This window comes from Eleutherodactylus coqui, chromosome 2 (genome assembly GCF_035609145.1).
Source record: "Eleutherodactylus coqui strain aEleCoq1 chromosome 2, aEleCoq1.hap1, whole genome shotgun sequence".
NCBI classification, from domain to species: Eukaryota; Metazoa; Chordata; class Amphibia; order Anura; family Eleutherodactylidae; genus Eleutherodactylus; species Eleutherodactylus coqui.
This window is the reverse complement of record NC_089838.1, coordinates 235,198,765-235,223,946: the sequence shown is the minus strand read 5'-3', so window position 1 is coordinate 235,223,946 and position 25,182 is coordinate 235,198,765. Positions and strand designations below refer to the sequence as shown.

At 44.6% G+C, this 25,182-nt stretch overlaps 2 protein-coding genes across 4 annotated transcripts in view; one reads left to right on the top strand and one right to left on the bottom strand.

Annotated features, from left to right (window-relative positions):
* Window positions 1-6,903: 6,903 nt before the first annotated feature.
* Window positions 6,904-22,913, bottom strand: DTWD1 (DTW domain containing 1). 2 transcript variants are annotated; one of them, XM_066592629.1, is made up of 5 exons: window positions 22,810-22,913; window positions 17,536-17,755; window positions 15,010-15,153; window positions 14,252-14,504; window positions 6,904-7,325 (listed from the first exon to the last, which is right to left on the bottom strand). In XM_066592629.1, exons 2-5 carry the CDS (start codon window positions 17,734-17,736, stop codon window positions 7,096-7,098), a joined length of 828 nt encoding a protein of 275 aa, XP_066448726.1. In that variant the 5' UTR covers window positions 17,737-17,755; window positions 22,810-22,913; the 3' UTR covers window positions 6,904-7,095. The 2 variants fall into 2 exon arrangements, with proteins under 2 accessions (XP_066448726.1, XP_066448725.1); XM_066592628.1 differs by lacking the exon at window positions 22,810-22,913 and adding an exon at window positions 22,575-22,748.
* The window catches only part of FAM227B (family with sequence similarity 227 member B), a 360,605-nt gene continuing 358,268 nt past the window's right edge, over window positions 22,846-25,182 (top strand). The window contains exon 1 of one of the 2 annotated variants that reach the window (XM_066592624.1): window positions 22,846-22,963. In XM_066592624.1, the coding sequence (XP_066448721.1) occupies window positions 22,916-22,963 (48 nt within the window). In that variant the 5' untranslated portion in view covers window positions 22,846-22,915. Of the gene's footprint in view, window positions 22,983-25,182 lie in introns of both variants that reach the window. The other variant, XM_066592625.1, reaches the window with a different exon arrangement.

The window sequence follows — 25,182 nt, the reverse complement described above, 5'->3', positions numbered from 1 at the left end:
CCAAGACGAAAGCCGGGCACTTTCGTTAGCCTCCCAAGTCTCCCTTAGGAGAGGCATGAGGGTCCTCGGTCTCATGACAGCCTGTATTGGAGTAGTCCCGGGGGCCCAGTTACATGGTAGAACCCTCCAGGACTTTATCCTGAGCAACTGGGACAAATCACCAGCTTCCCTGGATCAGGAAGTCACCCTTACTCATAAAGTAAGGTCCTCCTTGGGGTGGTGGACGTCTATCTCCAACCTCGCCAGGTCCACAAGTTGGGACCCGGCGTCCCCAGTATCCATCTTCACTGACGCGAGCGCAACTGGCTGGGGGGCCCACTTAGGCTGTCACTATGTCCAGGGGGGCTGGAACCAGAAAGAAGCCACTCAATCCTCCAATTACAAGGAGCTTTGCGCGGTCTGGAGGGCCATCCGTGACCTCGAGACAGATCGGGGGTAGACCCATTAAGATATTTTCAGATAACATAACTGTGTCCCTCATTCGCCACCAGGGATCCACGCGGAACCCCCAACTACAAGACCTGGCGGCGAAAGTGCTCGGGTGGATAGAGCAGCGGATGCCTTCCGTTTCAGCGTTCCACGTAAGGGGCCCAGAGAATGCCATGGCAGACTACCTCAGCCGCAGGAGGATAGACCCCGGGGAGTGGGCGCTACATCCAGAGGCATTCCAATTGATTACGGAAAGATGGGGGACTCCAAAGGTGGACTTGTTTGCCTCTCGGGAGAACAACAAGTGTCCCCGGTTCTTTTCCAGGGGGGCAGACGGGGGCTCCCTGGGAATAGACGCACTATCCCAAGCGTGGGAATGGGACCTGACATACGCCTTCCCACCTATCCCCCTGATCCCTCGGGTTCTAAAGAAGATCCAGGGGTCCCCGGGCTCCGTTATCCTGGTGGCCCTGTTCTGGCCCAAGAGACCTTGGTTCCCGCTCCTGGCCGCTCTATCAACACAGGAGCCCCTACATCTGCCGTGGAGAGACGACCTCCTACAACAGGGTCCCCTGATTTGCCCAAAAGCCCGACAGTTCAGACTAGCGGCCTGGAAGCTGTGCGGGTAAAATACCTGAACCAGGGCCTATCAGGGAGGGTGACCACCACCTTATGTGAGAGCCTCAAAGAGTCCACCAGGAACATATACACCAGGGTGTGGGACGCCTTCTCTAGGTGGTTGGGGCACAGTATTCACGACCTCCAACAACCAGACATTAATAAGATTCTAGAGTTCCTTCAGGATGGTCTGGACATGGGCCTAAAACCTGGTACCCTTAAGGTCCAGGTGGCCGCCCTGGGAGCCTTCTTTGACTTCCCTTTAGGCGACCATAGGCTAGTCAAAAAATACCTTAAAGGAGCAGTCAGACTCCACCCCTTTATAAGAAGAACCATGCCCCCATGGGACCTGAATCTTGTTTTACAGGCCCTTTGCGCACACCCCTTCGAGCCCCTGGAAGAACTCTCAGTTAAGACCCTCTCATATAAGGTTGCCTTCCTAGTGGCCATTACATCCGCCAGGCGGATTGGGGAAATCCAAGCCCTCTCTATAAAAACCCCATATATGACCATCTTCCCGGACAAGACAGAGTTTAGGCCCGACCCCTTCTTTCAACCGAAAGTCCTCACGGACTTTCACAGAGAGCAAAGAATAGTACTTCCCTCCTTCTGCCAGGAACCCCGTAACACTACGGAACAGAGGTTCCATAACCTAGACGTGAGACGAGCAGTTCTGAAGTACTTAGAGGTCTCACATACTTTTAGGAAATCTAATAACCTGTTTATTCAATTTCAGGGTCCACGCAGAGGAGGGGCCGCTACTAAGGACTCCCTAGCGCGGTGGGTCAGGAGGGCCATAGAAGAGGCATACAGATCCCAAGGGATCCCACTCCCGGGCGAAGTTAGAGCCCATTCTACTAGGGCGGTCGCCTGTTCCTGGGCGGAGAGAGCCCAGGCGACAACCGACCAGATCTGCAGAGCCGCCACATGGTCAAGCACCCATACCTTTGTAAAACACTATCGTCTGGACGTGGGGGCCAGCCGGGACACGGCCTTTGGGCGGAAAGTTCTGCAGGCAGTGGTCCCTCCCTAAAGCCCTTGGTTGTTGGTATTCCTCCATGTGTATGCTGTCAGGATGACGAGGGGAAGACAGGAATTAGGTTTACCTGTTAATTCCTTTTCTTGAAGTCATCCTGACAGCATAGGGGCTTTTCCCTCCCTTCAGTTATTCTTCTCTACGTGAAGTAACGTATTGTACTATGGTTTCGGTATTAAAAATGAGTGATTAAGCAAAGCCGGGTCACTGTAGTTATTTGGTACACACTGGTGAGCCGGTGGCGGGAGGTGCCTTTTGTATGTTTTTCCGCTTCCTGTCCCAACAGGGGTCCAGTGGACATCCTCCATGTGTATGCTGTCAGGATGACTTCAAGAAAAGGAATTAACAGGTAAACCTAATTCCTGTCTTTTACCACCTTTAGATTGGTGTGTGTTTTCTGGTGTATCACTAACATTTTATGTACCATTTTGATTGCATTTGTAACATTATGTCATCTAGTGTATCAGGCATTCTGTGTTATACATTCGTGGGTGGGCGATTAACTCAGCACCTCACAACACAAAGAAAGACAAAATTACCAGTGGCCGAGCATTTTTCTAGTCATGGACACAACTTTAAAATCACAAAGCCATAGAAGAATTTGACACTTTTAACACAGGCCTAAATTCTTCAAGAGAATTCATGCATGACTGGGAAGTATGAGAAATCTATAGCACAGATAACACTCAGGCCTGGTTACCCCCTAACACTAATTCAGACCATAAAACTTTCACATTTTTATCAGTGGACTATTTATGTATTTATTTCTCTATTCACTCTCTTCTCGTATTTTTGGAAGTGCAAATTAATCACACCATGTCTGTGCCTTGACATACGTATGTGTGCGTGTGTATATGTATATATGTATGTATATGTGCATGCCTCTTCGGATCTATTTCATTATGCTTGAGGAAGACCCCCCAAGTAGGTTTGAAAGCTCGCTATATCATATTATTACGCCTGTCAGCTCATAGTTAATTTTGCCAGCACACCTTGTTCTGTCCAGACGAGCCAGGGTTAACAGCTCCTGTGCCTTTCAGTCAGGTTAATTACCCTGCTATGTGTCTGAGAGGTGTGCTGGTGATTGACAGGTCTATCTACCCATCGGCTCCTCCCACCTTCGGCTGCCTGCCGATTATTGTTCAGTGTTCGCTGAGTGCCCTGCTACTCTGACCTGTTGGTAATCTGGTCCTGGTACTTTGTGCCATTTTCAGTCTGCTAGCCTTTGCTGCTATTGTTCAGTTTTGCAGTCCTCTGAGTAGTCTAGTGGCTCTGACCTGCTGTGTGTCATTCCTATACTTTGTGGTACTTTTCAGTGTCCGCTGTGTAGCCCAGCTACTCTGACCTGCTGGTAGTCTGGCCTTGGTACCTTGTGCCTTTCCCTCAGTGTGCTAGCCAGTCTGCGTTTGTTTTTATCCTGCTTCTGAGAGCTTGTCCGCTAGCCCTCACGGTTATCAGCCAGGGTTTTCCAGTCTGCCTTTGTTTTTATCCTGCTTCTGTCAGCTTATCCACTAACCCTAGCTGTTATCAGCTAGGGTTTTCCAGTCTGCCTTTGTTCGTATCCTGCTTCATGCAGCTTGTCTGTTTGACCTTGCTATTGTCTGCTTTGCTCGCTGTTATCAGCCAGGCTTTATCATCTGCCTCTGTTGTTTGTATTGTTCGTGTTGGTTAGTGTCATCTGCCTTCTTGTCTGTACTAGTGGGTAGTATGTATTCTCTTGCATAGGTACGGCAGTCCCTGCCTGTTCCCTTCTAGGAAGCGTAAGGTCAGGGTTGGCGGCCTGGACGTGTCCACCATCAGGGCTATCTCCAGGAAGGGATAGTGGCGTGGGTGAAGATCAGGGAGCCCCGCGCCGTGACTACCTAGGCACCCCACTAGTACTGTAACACATTTTTGTTAACCATTTAAAGGTATCATATCTACAAGATTACTTGGTTTCTCTTGCTGAGGACAATCACATTTTGCTCTACTGGCTAACATGGTACCAAACATTTTTCGTTCATTTCTGTGGCACAATATGTCCCAACCAGCCTATACATCTTGCATTCATGCCTGCTTCTCCTTGTCCGGGAAAGTGTAGCCCCACTTTGCTGGATGTTCTTTATACTACAGGTACGCTTTTTTTTCATTTTGCATTACATATTTATTTCTGTGAGGTGTGGGATGTAAGGTTGTATTATAGTCATCAAACTACTAACGACCACTTGTCTGTGAGTATGTATGCGTGCTTCTTATGCTACACCCCTGGTGATCTCGTCGCTTCACCCCCTGGTGACGTCACTGGGGGTTCTACAACATATATAAAACGCAGAGTCTGACCGACAGAAGAACAACACAGTTAGGGCTCTTGAAAAGGGAAAAACAAAAATAACAACTAAACCGCTATTATGTCAGACACAACTTAGCAGTCCTGACAGAACACACTGACCTACCTCCACCACAGAGATCCGGCGGGCTGAAGGACCTGTGGTGATGTCACTGCTGTGGGAGGAGCCAAGCTGTGTTTGTCTTATGTGGTAATCAAGCTACTGTGTGTGATGTGTGGGTATCATAATGCATATACCATGTAGCACAGATGTGCAGTGCATTGCACTACCAGAAATACTGGTACTATAAGTTCCTAATAATTACTAGTCATTATACATTTGACAATGGTCTTATATAAGTATGTACCATACATATGTAAGACTTTCAAGTTAAAGCAGAGATTGGCAATATTTTTCTTGCTATATTTTGTCTCAAATTTGTGTCATTATGTGTATATATAATTTAGTTTTTTTGGTGGGGTGGTGAATTGACATTTTATGGTTTTGTTTATTTTGACTATTCCACCTTATAAGCATACATACATTATTGGATGGATGTGTATTTGTTGGCATATCATGATTCAGTCAGTCATGTTTCTTTTTAAATATGGTGCAATATTTTTAGCTGCCCGTTACTAGTAAGGGCGCAGTGTAATGCGATTGTTCCAACAGAGCTCTTTAAGCTGTGGTGGCCATTCAATTAATTTTTTAAACTAAGAAAAATAAAGCTTTGGATTTTAATTTGCCAAGCCTGGGTTGAGCTGGCTTTTTTTTTTTACAATTAGCATAATGAATATCCCTCCCCTCCGTGTTTTTTTTAAAAATGGGGAATCTGACCAGAAATGTAAACTGCTTATTAATCTATTCATTTTTGATCCACAGGAGTCATACATAACTTGTCTCTTCTGTGTTTACTTTGAACAATTTGTGTAAATTTTCATTATATACATGACAATTGATAAATTCTAAATAAACAAATTATAATTTTTATTTTTAGTAAATATTTATGGTCATAAACCAAATACAATTAACTGTTTGTACGCAAATCTGACCTCATCAATTAGTCCTTGGTGCCAGATTACAATGGCAATTAGTGTGCGTATGTAATTTATATGCATATAATATAATATATATTCACACATTATACATGTGGAGATTATATATATATATATATATATATATATATATTTATATTTTTAGTGATACAAGTTACGGCGGTACTAGAAGAGATGCAAGTACTGCACAAGAAAAGCATATGTCAGTGAAATGTACAAGGGTATTTGCGAATTAAATGTATTGTTAAAGAGCTTTTCCAGCACTATATTGATGGTCTATCTTTAAAATAGGCCATCAATATTTAACTGGTTGGGGTCCAACAAAAAAGAACTCTATAGTGCTGTGTCTAGGATTCATTGGAGAAGGGCTGAGCTGCAATGCACTCCAGTACCAGCGAGTGCCTGACCCAGTCATTTAGTTCAGTGTTTCTCAACTCCAGTCCTCAGGGACCCCCATAGGTCATGTTTTAGGGATAGCCTATAGTAAGAACACCTGTGGCAATGTCTGAGGCACTGACAATTATATCACCTGTGCAATACTGAGGAAATCATGAAAACATGACCTGTTGGGGTCCCCGAGGACTGGAGTTGAGAAACGCTGATTTAGCTGATCAGTGGCAGTGTGATAAGCTAGAAAAGGGCTTGACATTAATAATAATATTGGTTTATCTTTAGACTGTCCTTTACTTTATTAGTGTCCTGAAAAGCTTAACTATTGTGGTAGAGTATGTATATCAGTTACAGCAGTAAGGCCGCCTGCAGACGAGCGGGTCGGATCCGGCAGCGAGAATTCTCGCCGCGCGATCCGACCCGAGCGCCTGCAGGGACGAGCACGTACTCACCCGCGCCTGGCGGCCCCGGCTCTTTCATGTGCCGGCTGCCGCGCAGCCGGCGCATGCGCAGACCGGAGCCGGCGGCCGGGTGAGTGCGTGCCCCACAGAAAATTAGAACATGCCGCGGTTTGTTTGCCGCGCGAGATTTCGCGCGGCCAAACCGTGGCCGTCTGCATAGGAGTGCGTATTTTAATGCACTCCTATGCAAACTTTCAGCGGCGGAAATCCCGCGGCGGGATTTCCGCTCGTGTGCAGGCGGCCTAACTGTTGGGTTTGGATTGAGGTCTCCAGCTCCCAAGGAGTGAGAGCGTCTGCAGCTCAAGAAGCTGGAGATGTGAATCACTAGGTAGGAGGCGGGATTTGGGTCAAACAAGGGGAAGAGACAACACCGGTCTCAACATTGGAACTGACCAAAGGATGCTTTACACCTCAATTGCATATAGCAAAAATGGCAATTAGGGGGGCAGGGAGTATTGCGAGTTGAAAGGAAAGAAAAAACAAAAACATGATTATTCTGGTCATTCTATCCCCCACCTATGGTTAGCATAGGTTTATGGGAAAAAAAAGGTCTTGACAGACTTCCTTTAAAGCATAAATAAGTAAAAATAAAACTTCCACAAACGAGCTAAAGAATAAAAAGAATGGTTTTATTGTTCGTAGAAAAATCAAAAGGATTTATATTGGTAATCCTGGTTTTCACTGGAAATTTCCACACCCCTTTAAAATTAAGTTAGGGATAAAATATGAATACAATACTTCTATATTTAAATTGGTCACAATATGACCCTTCCAAGTCCTAAATTACTTGCCTATAAACGTTACAACTTTCCAGCAGCCTTCTTGGCATCTCTGATGAGTTTGTACATAAAAGAGAAGAAAAAGAGGAGATTATCGTATTCGCCATTGTAGTCTCTCTCTAGAATTTGCATGTGGAAGTCCATCATAAAGTAATAAATGGCTTCTATTGTTGAAAGGTAAGTGTCAGGTTTTCCTTTCTGATGTCGCCAAAAGCATGTTTTTTGTTCCGTCAATTCAACACTCACCAAACCTAGTACAAGACAAAAAAAAAATTATGGTGCATTACTGACAAGTCTGCACTATAAATATATATAGTTTAATAATGACACCCAGATAAACATTCCAAGGCATACATGGCAACCACAGTAAAGGGACTGTACTAAAATAGTCTTGTCATCTAGCCACAGGATAGGCGATAGCCGTGATAGTGTGGGTCTTGCCGCTGAGACTCCAACTGATCCCGATAACAGGGGACCTGCCTCCCTGTCTTCTAGTCACTCCACCCACCCACATTGGACATTAAGTGGAGTGGAAGTCGCACATGCATGGCTTCACTTCATTCATTTCATTGGGGCTGACCAAAATAGTGGAATACAAGAGCTCTGCTATCTTCGGAGGTCCCGCTGCAGAGTAATGGATCCGTACAGTGCATGTGCGACTGCTGCTCCATTTAATCTTCTCCTCACTGTGAGGGGTGCAGTGAAAATAAGAAGGAGCAAGGGATCCCCATTGTTGGGATTGTGAGTGCCTGCAGTGAGAAGCCCATTGATCAGGCTTTTATCTATCCTGTGGCTAGATGATAAAAGTCGGTTTGGGTACAACCCCTTAAAATTGTGCTTTAACACTACACCTTTCCAATCTGCCTTTTAACCCCTACAGTGGTGGGTTTCTTACCACCCTGTCCGACCCATCAGGGCGTTTTTTTTTTTTTTTTTAAATGGGCCAGTCATTTAATTTCAACAAATTTTCCAGTCGCGTTCCAAGAGCCATAACTTTTTCATTTTTTCATTGGCACGGCCATATGAGGGCTTGTTTTTTGCGGGACAAGTTGTATTTTTGAATGGCATCATTTTTGGGTATATATAATGTATTGCATAACTTTGTAAAAAAAATTTGGTGGGAGATCAGGGGGAAAAAAAAATTCTGCCATTTGTTTTTGGATTTCATTTTTACGGCATTCAGCCTGCAGAATAGTGTGATAACATTATTCTGAGTCAACATGATTCCGGCGATACCAAGCTTATACAGTTTTTTAATGTTTTGCTATTTTTGCACATTTACAACATTTTGTTTTCTTAAAGGTTTGCCTTCGTGTCGCCACATTCCAAGAGCCGTATTAATTTTATTTCTCCATTGACAGAGCTCTAATAGGCCTTGTTTTTTCGGGATGAACTCTAGTCTTCATTTATCTAATTTTTGGGAACATGTAAAATTTTAATCGCTTTTTATTCCATTTTTTTTAAGGGCAAGATTAACAAAATCTGTAATTCTGGTGTGTTGATTTTTATTTTTCACTGCATTCTCTGAGCAGTATAAATAATAAAGTGATTTTACAGGCCAGTACGATTATGCCAATATGAAATTGTAATACTTATTTTTTTCCGCTACTTTTTCACACTTAAAAAAAAAATTTTTTCAATCGCTGCATTCAAAGACCCCTGGCATTTAAATTTTTTTTAACCACGGAGCTGTATAAGGGTTTTTATTTTGCAGGATGAGTTGTACTTTTTATTAGTACCATTTGTTGATCCGTGCAGCATTTTGATCACTTTCTATTCCGTTTTTGTATGGTGAGATAGGCTAAATTAGCTATTTTAACACGTTCTAAAATTTTTTCCATGCCGTGCACCCTGAAGATTACATAATGTACTATCTTCCTTCTCTGGGTCATTACGAATACAAGGATACTATATGTGTAACGTTCTTACAAAGTAAAGGGAGAAAGGTGGGGTTTGGGCGTTTTAATATAATTTTTTCCCTTTTTTTTACTTTAACTTTAAAAAAAAAATTTTGGCCCTTTAGGGGACTTACATAATACTTTTTTTTTTTATTCTTCTAATACCCTACTATACTGAGGCATAGAAGGCTATTATACAGGCTATGATGCTCAGACCCTGTCAATTTAGTTGGCAGACCCAGAGGCTATATTCAAGCCTCCGGGTGCCACAGAGACCCATCAGGACCCCCTGATCAGATTGTGGGAGATCCAATGGTGAGAGAGGAAGCCCCCTCCCTCCATCAGGCCTTTACATGCTGCAGTTACACAGACCGTGACATGTAAAGGGTTAAACAGCGGAGATTGGAGGTTTTCTCTGTTCTCCGCTGTAGGAGCTTTACATGCTGCGGTTGCACAGACCGCAGCATGTAAAGGGTTAAACAGCAGAGATCAGAGGTTTTCTCCGCTCTCTGCTGTAAGGGTGGCTTCACGCGAGCATGTTTGTGTGCATACGCACGCACAAAAACACGCTTGTATTTGCAACATTGTATTCCCTATGGTGCATGCACATGTCCGTGCTTTACAAAGATAGGACATGCGTGCACCATTCAGAATGCACGCATTGTTTTCCATGGAGTCGCAGCTGCTGCCGACAGCTCCATTGAAAACAATGCTCTGCCGATACCCCTGCATTGTTTTTCAGGGAAGGGCTTTACATATAAGCCCTTCTCTTAAAAAGAAAAATTTTAGTCTTTTAAAAAAATTAAAAAAAATAAATAAAAAAAAGGCACTCTTCAATGGAGCCGCAGCTGCTGCTGGAGGCTCCATTGAAAACAATGGTCTGCCGGCACTCCTGCATAATAAATATATATATATATATATATTTTTATTTTTTTTAAATCCCCGGCAGCAGAAGCAAGGCGAGTATCTATTTGTTTTGGTTTTTTTTAAAACCACTTTTACTTGATTTTCAGGGAAGGGCTTATATTTAAAGCCCTTCCCTGAAATCAATTGCCGGCAGCAGAATCCTCTACCGCAGCTGACATGTGTGACAGCTGCGGTAGAGAATTGAAGAATTCCTCTGCTGCATCTGTCACAGATGTGGCAGATGTAGTAGCAGAGAATTCTTTTAACTAGCGGGGATGAAGGAAACGTGTTCTTCATCCCCGAGGGGGTCACGGCAGCGACGGACAGGTAAGTGTAATATATATCCAATAAAAAAGGGGCGGGAAGTTGCCGGCAGATCGGTTTTATATTTTTGCGGCTTCTTTTTCTAAATTCCTGCGCTGGTTCTCTGTGGGACTGTTCAGGCAGGGTGTGTGCAGAACACAATGCAACAGCTTATGGCATTGTGTTCTGCACGGTCCCATAGTGAAACATAACCCGGAAATCTTCCAAGCTATGTCACAATGAGCGGTGGAGCTAGTCCCGGAAAATTTCCAGGCGTGCCACTGAAGAGGTTAATGTTGCTGCAGCAGATATGTTATGGACCCTATGGTCTTTACTTTGGGAAGGGTCAACAATTTGGGACTGAACGTCAAAAGCGGTTATCACTTCAGTTATTATTTAAAGCAAGCATATTAATAGCAAAAAATAGGAACAACAGATGCAGATTTGACTTAAGTTTTTTGTTTTACTACTTTTTATATTCTCCTCTTTCCATAGGGGCGGGTGGTAGTGGTTTGGTATTGGTTATGTAAATTGTATATTCATGTAGCCACCTGTTTAGGTGCTTTTTTGTAAATTTGGTATATTTTATAAAAAAATTATACTGTGAATCCTTTATGAGAAACACACACACACATATATATATATATATATATATATATATATATATATAAAAAAAGTGAAAATCAGAAGAATCTCATCTGGACCAAGGGTGGCACTTACAATGAAATGGTCTTTCAGACATGATTTTATCCATTTAGAATCTAAAATTTTAAACGCCTGAAGCCCTAAAAAACAAACAAATAAAACAAACACGTACAGTAGAAAAACTTGGATTGCAAATTTAATAGAAAAAAATAGGAATAGTTTGCACTGGTACAGACTGAAAAGAGCGGAATGTGTTTACTGCACCGTTTATGTTTGGATGTCAGAATGTTAATTTTGCTTTTCTAAGACAGAGAAAAGCAAACACAGGGTTAAAGTCATTTTTTGGTGTGGTAAAAGCAAAAACTGGACACAAACCACACATTCTTGCGTCTACATTCTTTCTGTGTTTATGTGATCAGAAAAAATACCAAATTTTAGCTGGCTTAAAATTATTTTTATGCTTACCAAGACTACTTTGCATGCACTGGATTTGTATATTTAGTGGGGAATTTGCTAAAGCTAGCTCATTCACTTGGACATATGAAATATTCCTGTTAGCTGCATTTTTCATGTGGGTAAGAAACAAAAAAAATAAATAAATAAAACACAAAGACCCAAGGGATACCAGTAGTCACAACCCCTAGACAAAAACAAACAGCAGTGAATGTGGATGCTAATGTGTTTTCACTAAATTTTTATTTTACGCTACGAAAGTCTTTAATGGGCAATTCTGATCCTAATGTGCAACATTGGCCCACATTAAACAAATGCACATCTGATTTAATACACTGGGTCCATATTCAGTCAGTAAACAATACAAAGAAAATACACCTGTGTAACAGTCCTTAATCTGAACTGCGGAGTAAGAAGCGGTGAGATTTATTAAGAGGCGCATGCCATGTACAAGCTAATATAAATTTTGTGATATCATTCCTCTTAGCTCCTGTCTTAAAGCATAGTTAAATCTGTCAGGCCGCAGAGGCCCCACCACCTTTTGATAAGCGCCAGACACTTTTTCGATAAGCGATATGGGTGTAAAAATGAAAACTGTTGCAAATTTTTGCACAAAGGCAGGGTGGCATTTTTTTTTTAAAACATTCATGCGGAGGCATTGATAAATTCTCTGTTAATCTCTAAGAATTAAAACAGTTCTCTAGTGCTCATTAAGTGACTGGAATCACTTCCACATTAACTTCTTCAGCACTGGCAAGCAGGATAACATCTTGGAATACAATATATTAATCATTTGAGGATCAAGACTGTTCTAAATAAATTTAAAAAAAAACTAGGTCCAATGCCCTGGTGCAGCCTAGAACTTACGTTCTCGTAAAAGTGACTCCTCAAACCCATGTTGATAGGGTGTTATACAGCAATTTTGACTGAGGTACTCCATGACAGTAACTCTTAGAAACCCCTCAATTATTTTACCCTCAAAGGGCATTAGACTTAAGGTCCTTTTACACAGGACGAGTGTCGGGCAAACAATGCCCGACACTCGTCCCTCTGTCTCCATGCTCCTGCACGGGAGCTAGCAGAGCGGGCTGGTTCACGGAGCGGCCAGCAGGGGGGCGGGGCAGTCCAGGAGATTTCCCTCGTCTCGCTCCCCCGCCCCCCTCCATTCACATAACACAGCGGCCGTTCATCTTAGGTGATTATACGTACTCACCCTCTACCCTGCTCCTGTGTGCAAGACTCACCTTTTGGGGCATCGTGGACATGTTAGGGATGCTGGCCAGGCCTAATTGAGTCCTCTGTTTCAGGCCCGTTTAGGCCAATCCTGTGGGGTGCAGCTATCATGAAGCATTCAATGGGGAGGGGTTTTGCCTTTCCTCCCATCTTTCAGCCCCTCTGTGCTAGGCAAATGAGTGTGGTAACTCAGTTATTAGAAATTGCTGCTTTGCATTTCTGGGGTCGCCTCCACCTGTTACAGGTTCAAATCTGACCAAAGCCAAACTCTCAATGGTGAGGGTTCCTATTGTCCTTTGGCTTCCTGCTTTATTGAAGGGCCACCCCTCACAGAAAGCTTCATCGCGGTGGTGTGCTGGGACTTGTAGTGCCACACTGCACGCCTTGAAATAACTGGGATCCACTTAGAGACTAGCAACTTCTGTTGCGCCACAGAACAGCTACAGTTTGGGTAAGCTCTGCCTGGGCTAGCTCAATGTTTGAGCCATTTAAATTGTTCTGATTTGTTTAGTTGTTTTTTTTTTGCAAACTGAAAGTTTGTAAATTTGGCAAATAAACCTAAATTTGCCATGGGGGAGGAGGGTTAAATAATTTTGATTGCAACTATACAAAGAACAGCCTCCATTTATGCTGCTCTGATACAAATCAGGCTATGTTAACACAACAGAATTTGCTTTGGAACAATTCGGCATGGGTTTAAATGGAAAGATGCGGCAGAAATCCATATGTTTAACTAACTTTTTACTGGGCATTTAGACTACTACTGCTGCACATCCATTGGTACAGTAGGTGCCATTGTTACAAGATAATTACAGTTTTCACTTCATCTGTCAATGTTTTTTGTTATGGCACAGTAGTGTATAAAATAAAGCAAAGAATACAAACAATTATATGTTGGAAGGGGTGGATCTAGGCAAAAATAAATAAATAATACTAAAATGTGTTCCCCCATTCACCTTTTGTGCTCCCCTCTTGCATGCCTGCAGTTGCACGCAAACAACATATCCGAAGGTACATGGACAAACTGGTAGCAGCAGCCACAGACAGGTTATAGAATGCTATATACAGCTCCTTTCATAAGGTAGTCATGTTCTCTCTGAACATAATCCCCTCCCAAAAGAGATCTGAACCTATTAGTCACAGCGGTCATACAACGCCTGTATAGAAAGGTCTGCAGAGATCAGTGCATGGAGCTAGCAGTATACACATGACTGGACAGGGGAGATGGTGCATGAACAGCTGACTGATAACATATTAACCCTTTCCAATCCACTGTCTGACGTCTAAAGACATTCTGATTAAAGGCTGTACAGCTTCCGATGTCTGAAGACGTCCGGCAGGGTATTCTTACTGGCCGCTCTGTTGTCGGGGGCCTCTCCAGCATGTCCCATACCGCAGTACTGGCTCTAGCCAGCAGATGGCGCCATTGTGTAATGGCAGAAAGAAAACCCCCTAGGAAACCCTGAATCCAAAATTGGATTCCAAAGGGTTAAATCATTTTGTAACACATTCCCCTAATACAGTATCTTTCCGCAGGGTGAACACCTAATTCATCAAATATCTCTGAAATAACTTATGAATTTAAACTGTGAATTGAAACCTGCTGTCACTTGGAAACAATGGAGCAAATTTATGAAAACTATCCAAAAGAAACAGTCTTTTTTGCTCATAACAATCAATCACAGAGCAGCTTATATTAGAATATATATGTTTAGCATCCAATGATATTACTTTGTTACCTTGAAGCCGTTCATCCGATATGATTTTGTTAGTCTGATTCCATGTGCTGTCAATAAATACAACTTTCTTCAAATATTTAATATTTTCTCCAGTACCCTTCATAGTTTTATCTTCATCGTCACTTTTGTCAATATCCAGCCTTGGACGTTTAATATTTGGTTCAGGAAAATCTTTTTTCTGATTATATTGAGCCAGATACTGAAGTCCATCCTTCAGCGGGACTGCATTTGGACCAGGGAATACCAGTACAACCTAAAATCATCAAGAAACACAAGTCTGGATTTCAACTTCAAATTTAATGTATACTCTGTTACACAAGCATATTTTTATTGTATAATGCTGATTTTGAAGCAGCAAACCAGGCTGTAGAAATTGATAGCCTATTTTCAGGATATTGGATTGGTAGGTTGTCCGACACTGAGTACCCTCGCTGATCGAAGTGGCCGTTGAGCTTGCCTGCGGCTGCTTCAGAGCTTACATCTGAGTACAATCCTGTTAGTACTGAGAACACCATGCTTTTCGTACTAGACAAGCCTGCAGTACTTAGAAAGACCACTAAGAATAATATAGCGTCCTGATGTACTAAAGGGATCATACTCTTATGTAAACATTGACATGCCTGCAGAGCTAGAATGAGCAGTATAGTCACTTCAATGGCATGGGCCCCAGCCTTCAGACCTCCACCAATCAGATACTGATGGCCTATTCTGAGGATAGGCCATCAATTTCTACAACCCACATAATCCCTTTAACTTACTTCATGAATCTGTTTGTCGTAGTCTGGAATACATGGGTATGTATACATGGACACATCTTCATACGCCAGTAGTTTTGCATGAGGAGCAGTACTTTTGCCATCGGTTTCATTAGGATGTTTAATAATATCAATCTTCACAGGAAGCTAAAATGTTTAAAAAAAATGTATTCTTTAGTATAGCACAGGGGCGGTCAGCTAACTGGTTTTAGAGAGACACAATAGAAACTACCTTCTATTCCAGAGAAATATGGAGTTTTGAAAGCCCGCAGCATTAAAATTATTTTCAGATACATGTTCTGCCATTATGTCCTGGCCATATCTCTAAAACAAAGTCTGGGTATAACTTCAGGACAATCTTACATACTTAAAAAGGGATTGTCTGAGCTTGTTTCGACTAACGACCTATCTTCTGAATAGGTCACCAGTATTTGATGGACGGGAGTCTCGAGCGGTGCACCCCCATCTATCAGCTGACAACATCCGGCCCACTGTCCAGTGCAGCAGTGCGGATGATGTCATGAACAGACAGGGGAGGAAATACAGGCGCCGGCCACACTCTCACTGAAATCAGTGGGAGAGCCACGCTGCTGCTGCACTTTCTGCCCAGGATAAGATATTGGAAGTTGGGAAAATTTCGAAGAAAAAAAAATATTTTTTCACATTTTAACTGTAATATCTCAAAAATGTGCAAACATGCTGTACAAATTTTCGCTAAGATATATATTTCTATCTGTTTACTTTATTCTGGATCCACATTTGAAAAACTTTGTTTTTTCCTTAACCATTTAGGAGACGTACAAATTTAACATTATTTATCAACATTTTGAGGAACACTGTTTTCCTACAGCAAGTCAAGATTGCAACGGCTCATGGGTATCAGAATGATCGATGCCACCACAAATGATCCCATTTTCAAAACTACACCCCTTAATATATTCACTGAGGGGGTTTCATGAGTATTTTTACCCCACAGTTTTTTTTCAGGAATTAATGCAATTTAGAGGAGAAAAAATAAAATTTTATATTTTTGCAAATATTTCAATTCAAAGACATATTTTTTTCTTTAGTGCACATGAAAATGAGAATTTACACCCCAAAATAGATACCCCTGTTTGTCCTGTGTTTAGAAACATATGCATTGTGGCCCTAATAGTATGTCTATATGCACAATGGGGCCCAAACCAAAAGGAGCAGCCGGTGACTTTCAGAACAGACATTTTTCTTGAAGGTAATTTAGGCCCCTATTGCCCACTTGTAGAACCCTTAAGCTACCACAATGACCCCATTTTGAAAACTAGACCCATTAACGAATTCATCTACGGGTTTACTGCGTATTTTGACTCCACAGTTTTTGAATGAATCTAAGCAAAGCAGCAGGAAAAAAAATAATGATTTTCCTTTTTTTTGGCAATGGTGTCATTTTAAAAAGTTTTTATTGTACAGCACACATATGAATGAAGACTTTCACCCCAAAATGGATCCCCGTTTGTCCTGTGTTCAAAAAAATATAGCCAATGTGGCCCTAATCTTCTGTCTGGCTGCACAACGGAGCCCAAACCGAAAGGAACATTGAAGTTCAACTGTTTTTTAACTTTTACGTGATCGCCATTATTCGTTGGAGAACGTCAATCACGTGACCTGAGACCGCTCACCACGGCCCTCAGTCACTACTCCAAGCTCTCTGCTATCTTTAGAAGTCAGGAGCAAGAAGATTTTAAATTTCCTGGACCCTGCACTGCCCAGCTTCTGCGCTTGCGTCCGCCATTTTGCCAATGTGTGCATGCGCCAAAGTTGGGTAAAAGGTCAATTGATAAAGATCCCGTCAGAAGACATCGCCGGAGGCCTTAGGCCTCCTGCACACAGGCGGGTCGGATCCTGCATGCGGGATTCCCGCAGCGGAGTTCGACCCGCTGCCCCCAGAGTACCTGTCTGGTGGCTTCTGCACATGCTGCAGATGTGCCGGCCGGCACTTCGTTGCGCATGCACAGTAGCGGCCGGTGCTGGGAAAGTGACATGCATCCCACGATACTTCTGCAGTGCTCGGATCCATGAGGGGAGGTAAAACTTTAACTTTTTTCAACTTTTCTGTGATTGACGTTAACTATTGGTTAACGGCGATCACGGGCCCAGAGACCGGTCACCGCGGTCCCTGGTAACATCTCCTGTCTACCTGTAGGTAGCTGGGAAATTTTAAATCTCCCGGGCGATCTGGGCTTCTGCGCATGCGCTGCAAAGTTTTCCTTGGCATGCATGTGCAGGAGACGGCGAAGGGTCCGTTATGGAACAGGACATCGCGGAGGACCTGGGTGAAAAGTTTCAGCCCCCCTCATGAAGGCCAGACAACCGCTTTGGGGAGGCCATACACATTAGATGAATGTTAGCAAAACTGGTCAACACCTATTGTGTATGGGGTATTCTTAACTCCTCCTGATGGCAAACGTTGGGGAAAGAAAGGTCAGTCATGCTGGATTTCAAAAAAGTGCAAATAAATTAATTAACATAATGTTGGACATGCATATTACTTACCTTCACAGTTGGGATATCGACTGTTGGCACACTTTCTACTGGCACGTAGCAAGTATAGCAGTAAAACATTCTGGAGCCATTACATTTTGGGCATTTTGATCTCCCTTTCTTTTGTGCGGTTTCAAGAACTACCTGAGATGAAACTTTCAGTTTCTCCAAAAGGTTGTTTTCTGATGCACCTTGTTTGTTACTCGACATCATGCAGAGCAGTACTTTTGATCTGGAACAAGAAGATCAGACTAGAAAGAGTCTTTCAACCACAAAGAGGTAACCATACAAGGGCACTCGCACACCAAGAAGCATACCGAATATTTACACTGTGGACCAGAGTGGATTAAATCCTGTACCAGTATTGATGTTCCTCTGTTACATCTTGCCTCTCTTTGTAATGCTGCTTGTCATCCAGTTTATCATTAGATTTTATTTTTAACTTCTTTTCTATACAATAACATTTAATATCTTTCCTAATTGGACTTGGATCGGCGGAGGGATGGTTATTAAAAGGTGTGGGGGTTACTCACATACGATTAGTATACGTCAAGAGCTTCCACTTAGACCTCCCTCACACAGGCGTTTCTGTACAGCGTCTTCAAAACTGCGCTTCGACAGCCATGCAGGTTCTATCTTTGGCCGCTTTTAGCCATGCGTCGCCCATTGAAATGAATGGACAACGGTTTCAGCGCTGCTGAAAACGTGGCACAACTTGGTAACGCGTTTTTGACAGCACTAAAACGCAAGCACTAGCTAGACTACCTAAAAAAGAAAAACAAAAAACCTCACCTAGCAGGCGCCGTCTGAGCCCCTGCCGCTGCTCTGCGGAGCTCCGGGCAGGCTGCGGGCCACTTGTCATGTGCGACAGAGAATCTTTTGCTAATGACTGGGTTTGAAGAAACTGGCTCCAGCAAGAGATTGCTCTGATTGATTTCATGAGCGCTGGCTCAGCCAATCAGAGCCAGCGCTCGATTAACCAATCATAGCCATTCAATTAATGGCTGTGATTGGTGCATCCCCGTGACTAGCAAAAGATTCTCTGTCTGCGATGACAAGTGCCCGGAAGCCTTCCCAGAGCTCCGTAGAGCAGCAGGAGGGACCTGGATGGTGCCAGCTAGGTACTGATTGATTTTTTTTTTAGCTTGCTTGGCTGTATTTTAAGCTGTGCTGAAAACGCAGCCAAAACGTTGTCAAAAATGCATGAGAGCGCTGCTGAAACCGCAGTACGCGCAGCGTTGAAAAAATGCTGCAAACGCCTGTGTGAGGGAGGCCTTAGGCCAGGGACAAATTACTGTATTTCAGTCGCCGATTTGCACCTGTAATTTGGAAGTGCGAATAGACCTGACTGCGGGTCTCTGGTCCCGAACCCTGTATCTCAGAAGTGTAGGATGTTGGAGTTCGGTCAGGAGACCCGAGTTCAGGCCCGAAATGTAACCTATGCATGTTTTTTCCCCATTTGTCTTCTGACTTAGGCTTCTTTGTATCGGACTCCTGTCATTCTAGATTCCTTTCCTACAGTGGCTAGCTATATCCGCGCACCAAGATCTTGTCTGGCAGGACTAATGTGAGTGATCAACGCAGTTCGTGTTACTGCAAGAAATTCACCACTTATTAACGTTCTCCCACCCCAGAAGTCTGTAAAACCATATTCCCTTGCACTGTACTAGTTCTTGGCGTGGAATGTGCCTCTGACCAACTGCAGATTCTAAGGCAAACGGAGTCCTGTTATGCACATACTGCGCTCTATGAGGTGCTGTTTTATTTTAAAGTATTTTCCCCTAAAACCAGTGCTTCTGAGGGAGAATTTAAACTGCGTTTCTGCACATGCTGTGGGTTTAAAGGGCCACTTCTCAGATTTTTTTTTCTTGTATTTATTCATTATTCAGCTATTCCCACAGTATATATAAGTGAGCTAGTATTATCTTGGTCTGAAACTTCTGGCCTCTTTTTCCTTACATGGTATTGTGATCTAAAGTCTGACCAGCTCAGATCAACTTGGGGGTTATGTATTCAATTTCCTGGCAAATTCTCAGTCAGTTACATGGACCTACTACAGAAACTGTGCTGAGGGGATATAAGCTATCACTGTCACACAGTTGTAATAGAGGAGATCACAACTCATCCTTCTAACTGTATACTTATGGTCTACAGCTTATTTAAGTGAATATAGAAGGTAATGATAATTAAACTGTCCCCCAGCAGGCAGAATGGTACAGCCTCTATCTAATGATGTACTGATACATCATAGGATTGATGTGAAACAAAGTAAAAAAATGTAACTCTCAAGATGTTGCCTGATAAGCATCAGACAGGAGGCTGCTATTCAGGAAAGTGACTGGAATGCACAGAGGAGACTTCCAGAGTGTGAAAGGCAATCCATTTAGGGGGCAGGGATTTTGCATGAGTGGCCCTTTAAGTCTCAATTACCGAAAATGGGACTGAGAAAGAACCCTGGACAAACCCATAGGCTAGAAGATGTGAAATGCAGACCACTTTGGTCTCTGTTTCACACATTAAAGCCTATGGTTCCAGCTAGATTTCCATCTCAATGCCCTTTTCAACATTTCAGATTGAACCCTAAGACGAAAACACTGTGTAAACCCCTCTTAGGGAGAATCCCTCCAGGAAATGCTGACTTAAAGGGGTTCTAACACGAATAAGATTTTTATGCTTTAGCAGCCATTGTTCCCTGGTCTGCCTAATGGACACAGGGAACCGACAATTATTAACATGCTAAAGCATAAAAATCTTATACTTACCCTTTTTCCTGTTGTTGTGCAGTGGGGGGTCATCTTCCAGCAGGCTCTCTTCTTCCTCCGACTAGCCTGGACATGCCGCCCCCTCTGGGATTGCGCGCATGCGCAGAGGACTGGTGCCCTCTGACAGGAGTCAGGACGGGCCGCCTCTCCACTGCGCACACGCACAACTCGGGAGTTCAGCCAGGACGGACGGGCCGCCCACAGCAAGCACTGCTTGTGACGTGCTTGCTGTGGGCGGCCTGTCCGTTCACCTCGGAAGTGGCTGATTGATGGAGCAGAGCAGGAAGTGGTCATTTTGACAGCTCCTGCTCTGCTTCTAGAAGCCACCGAAGATGATGCCCGACAAAGGGGACATGCCTGACGATCGGTCCTGGCCAGGCAAGGTAAGTAAAAAAAATTTTTTTCCCCATGTCAGAACCCCTTTAAGGAGCGTGGCATGATTTAAAATCTGAGGCATACACAGTTGCACAGTATTGGCCCACATCTCCTGACTGCGTGTGTGTGTTTTGTGCATGCAATACACGGAACCAATCTTTACGTAGTTTACAATTGTGCCTCAAACACACAGCGCGCAAAATGTGTGAGCAAAAAAGCCCACAGCGTGCACTATCTTGGTGCGGATTACACATATACATGCCAAGATAGTGTATTAGGATAGTCGGCATGCAGCACCTACGCAATGCATTGTGTACTTGCTGCATGCTTCCGTCCGGGAGATCTGTGCACAGTGCTCTGCCAAAATCGCACGTGTAAGAGAATCCTTTGGCTAGGGCTGTGCAATGAAGGATCACAGAGTGGCCCAGCAATTACCCAATGTAATAGTAGTCAATGTGGGTCATGTTGCAGCGACTATTTGCGACTGCAAAAAAATCCAGCAAGATTGTTACAGCCGGGCGGATTTGATTCGCGTATTCTGCAAATCGGCATCCGCAAGGACAATATGCGGTAACACGTAGCCATTGAAAGGCATGACGTTTTGCAGGTTCTTACAGACATGTGGGTAGGAATTGTGTATTCTGATAACAGAAGAAAAATCGCAGCATGCTTTATTTTAGCGCGGATTCTATGCAGACGGCCCCCATTGAAGTCAATGGATGTGAGTGCTCCGCCACCCAATTAACATGGTGTATGAGCGGCAGAAACGCTCGCAAATTCAAAGGAAAATAGAAGAGCCGGAATGCTGATTGAAAGGGAGATCGTTCTACATTGCGCATAACATGCATCTGCACAGAAAAACTCTTGCATCCATCATCTTCCACAATTACTTTCCGCCAATGATGGCAGGTTTTCAGCTGCAGAAATCCGCATGTGTAATCTAGCCCGATCCGGTGACAGCGGCCATACTCAGAGGAGGTCTTCTCCAGTATATTCGCGCGTTTTCCTTTTCTCGCGAGTTACTGCAGTGGCCAATTATTATGCAGTTTAATAACTCTCCCTCAAACTTTATACACCCCAAAAACTGTTATTAGCATGAATTACATTTATCTACCCCCATTTAGTTTTAGGTTCCATCTGAAGTGGCAGTGAACAATGCTGGGCTCACACGGGGCGGAATTGCAGCGCAAATTCCGCTGTATTCACAGTAGCAAAGTGGACGAGATTTAGGAAATTCACAGGTGACATCTTGGTTTCCAATGCATCTGTTCACACGGTCAAATATATGGTGCGTAAAAACGGTGAACCGTGATAAATGGAACGTACGTGACCGAAATACACGCCAATGCATATACGTTAGGCAAAAAGGTAGTTCTGGAACGATGTTTTGGCCAATATATGCCGGCGGGTCCCATAGACTCCTATGGCAGCTGGGGAAAAAGAAGGGGGGAGGCTGCAAAAAGCTTACAGGTGCCTCTATGGAGGCATTAGAAGTCATGCCGTGGAATAAAGCTGAGCGACGGTTTTCCGGGGTGCGACATTTTTTCATTAAACCCATGCTCAACGGTCATGTGAATGGGCAAGAAAACGCTAATTAACCTGGCGGAAAAACGTCCTTTCATGCTATTTTACAGCGCGGCCGAGAGAACGTAAAGACGCATACCTTCATGTGAAACAGCCCATGTGCTGCTACAATAACCCACACAAAGCCCATGCGGAATCTTCGTTGTGGCGCAGAATTCAAATCCATTGCGGACATTCCGACCCGTGTGAACCCAGTTTAAGTATTTTAATCATTTCAGTCTTCTTACTAACAAACAGCACACATCTCAGAACTCTCAGCACAGCGGCATGAGTGATGCTCAGCAGAGCTCCCTCCATACACAGACACCTACTGACGCACCGCACGGTTACCTGAATGCCACAATCTGCGTCAGCACACAGCGCCGTCTACAGAGGCGCTGCATACCACGTGACAGCACTGCACTGGGTCCTCTGGACTACCTCAGTCCAGCAGTCGCATTGTAAGCCCTTCAGCGGGTCTCACACAGGAAGAGGCCGCATAGAGGGTGGGCGGGGCCTGAGGAGCGGGTGGCGGGTGGCGGGTGGCGGGAGCGTGTAGTGTCTGCGGTTATTGAAGTCACCTCACCCGTTCCGCTGATGTTATTTCACGGCACACATATCAGCCCAGGTCCCACGTATCCCCAAGCAGCTGCCCTGTGTGCCGGCGACAACATTACACGTCACACCAAGGCATGACGGAGGCGGTTGCTCCTGGCAACCGTAAACACGGCAGTGAGCAGGTCTGTGAGGGGAGCGCTGGTGAGTGCGCGGGGTGCTGGTATATGGTGGTTTCCTCACCAACATACTCCTTCTACATTTGTGGCATTAGTCGTCTGTGCTTGTATCACCCATGGAATGTGTATATTAGTTGTGTATAATATACTCCAACAGCCAGGTGAAAATTGAAAAAAAAAAACTCCACAAAATGTCACTTTTTTGTAAATTTTGCATGTATATCTCCCATGAGGGCTAACGCCCGCGGACGGATTTCTGCCGCGTTCCCCGCAGCGGAATAACGCAGCTATTATGTTCCATTGAACCTAATGGCTTTCTGCCTGTCACTGCTCACATGCGTGATTCTGCCGCGGATTGCCGCTGTGGAAAAAAAATCGCGGCATGTTCTATTTCACCGTGTTTTTCTGCAGTGGAGGTCTCCATTAGGAGACCGTGGAAAAATGCGCGTTTTTCCACGATCACCAGTGGGGATTTTTTGTTTACCACCACGGTACTCCCGCTGTGTAAATCCACGGGCATATCCCGCTTTGTCCGTGGGCATGCGCCCTAAGGGTATTTGATGTGCAGGAGCCCTAAGGCTACTTGCCCGTGGACGTTTTTTCATTGGACGCAGGTAGGACCCATTCATTGGAGGGCGTGCATGCAGACAGGCTTTTTTCCCTCAGACTAAGGCCTCATGTCCACGGGCAAAAGAAGAATTAAAATCCGCAGCAGATTTTAACTCTTCTCCCACATGCGGATCCGCACCCCATAGGGATAAATACCCGCGGATGGTCAATAAAAGTGATTTAAAAAAAACTGGAGCATGAAAAAATCTGGACCATGCTCCATTTTCATGTGGGTCTCCCGCGGGGACGGCTCCCGCAGGCTTCTATTGAGAGACAAAAATCAGATTTTACTCACCCGCTCCGTTTCTTCTCTTCGCCGCGGCGCCATCTTCTCTCAGTCGCGGCCGGATCATTTTGCTTCGGGACGGCGCATGCGCGGGGCACGTCACCGACGTCATCCTGCGCATCCGCCGGGCCGAAGAAAGAAGATCCGGCCGCGACGCAGAGAAGATGACGCCGCAGCGAAAAAAGTATCCGGAGCGTGCGGGAGGTCAGTTAATTCTGATTTATTCTTATTTTCAGCGCTCATGTCCGCGGGGCAGGAGGGACCCGCTGCAGATTCTCCATGGAGAATCCGTAGCGGGCCTGATTTTCCCCGTGGACATGAGGCCTAAGGGCTCACGTTTGCGAGAACTTGCTTGTCCGCCGCGCACGAGCGATTGTTGAAGAGCTAAGAAATTAGCCTGTTGCGTGCGTGTCAGCACAGATTGCTGTATAATTCGCGCACGCAGGGCCAGTTCACACACGAGCGTTACACTCCCTTACCATGGAGGGGAGGTGCTTGTAAATGCAACCGCAGCTCTCATTGAAATCAATGGAGCTGCACTTGTAATTGCAGGCTGGGGTCCCATTGATTTCAGTGAGAGCCGAGCGTGCAATTACTAGCGCCAGCCTCTACACTGGGGTCGGCGCTCCGACCCCAATGTATCCCAGCGGCCGCTACCTGGATAACCCCTTAAGGCTGGATTCACACGAACGTATATCGGCTCGGTTTTCACGCCAAGCCGGTATACGTCGTCCTCATCTGCGGGGGGGGGGGGGGGGGATGGAAGAGCCAGGAGCAGAAACTGAGCTCCCGCCCCCTCTCTGCCTCCTCTCCACCCCCCTGCACTATTTGTAATGAAAGTAGGCGGGACGGGGGCAGGGCTACGTTCCACGAATTAGCCCCGCCCCCATCCTGCCTCTCAATTGCAAATGTGCAGGGGAGGCAGAGAGGGGGCGGGAGCTCAGAGCAGTGCCCCTGGCTCTTCCATCCTCCCCCCCCCCCCCCTGCAGAGAGAGACGACGAATATCGGCTCAGCGTGAAAACCGTGTGAATCCAGCCTTAGGTGCATTTTTAACCCCATAGTAACATAGCTAATTTTAGCCTATAGCCCATGTCACACTGGCTTGTTTACTGACGAGCATTTGTGCTGTTTTCACAATGGGCTTTGTGTGTTTTACTGTGCTTTCTGTGCCCACAAATAAACATGCAACCATGTTTCTATTCATGGAAATGGGCAATTAAGTTAACCTCTTAAGGCCCATTTAGAGACAACAATTATCACTTAAATTTCCTTATCAGGAATTCACAGCGGGATACAGCTGATACTATTGTTTCAGCTGTATCCCGCTCC

Coding starts and splice junctions, on each gene's coding strand:
- DTWD1 (XM_066592628.1), bottom strand. CDS start 22,627: ATGCAGCGCCTCTGTAGACGGCGCTGTGTGCTGACGCAGATTGTGGCA. Junction 15,154..17,535: donor TCGATATCCCAACTGTGAAG/GTAAGTAATATG, acceptor TAAACATTTTAG/CTTCCTGTGAAGATTGATAT. Junction 14,505..15,009: donor ACGACAAACAGATTCATGAA/GTAAGTTAAAGG, acceptor TGATGATTTTAG/GTTGTACTGGTATTCCCTGG.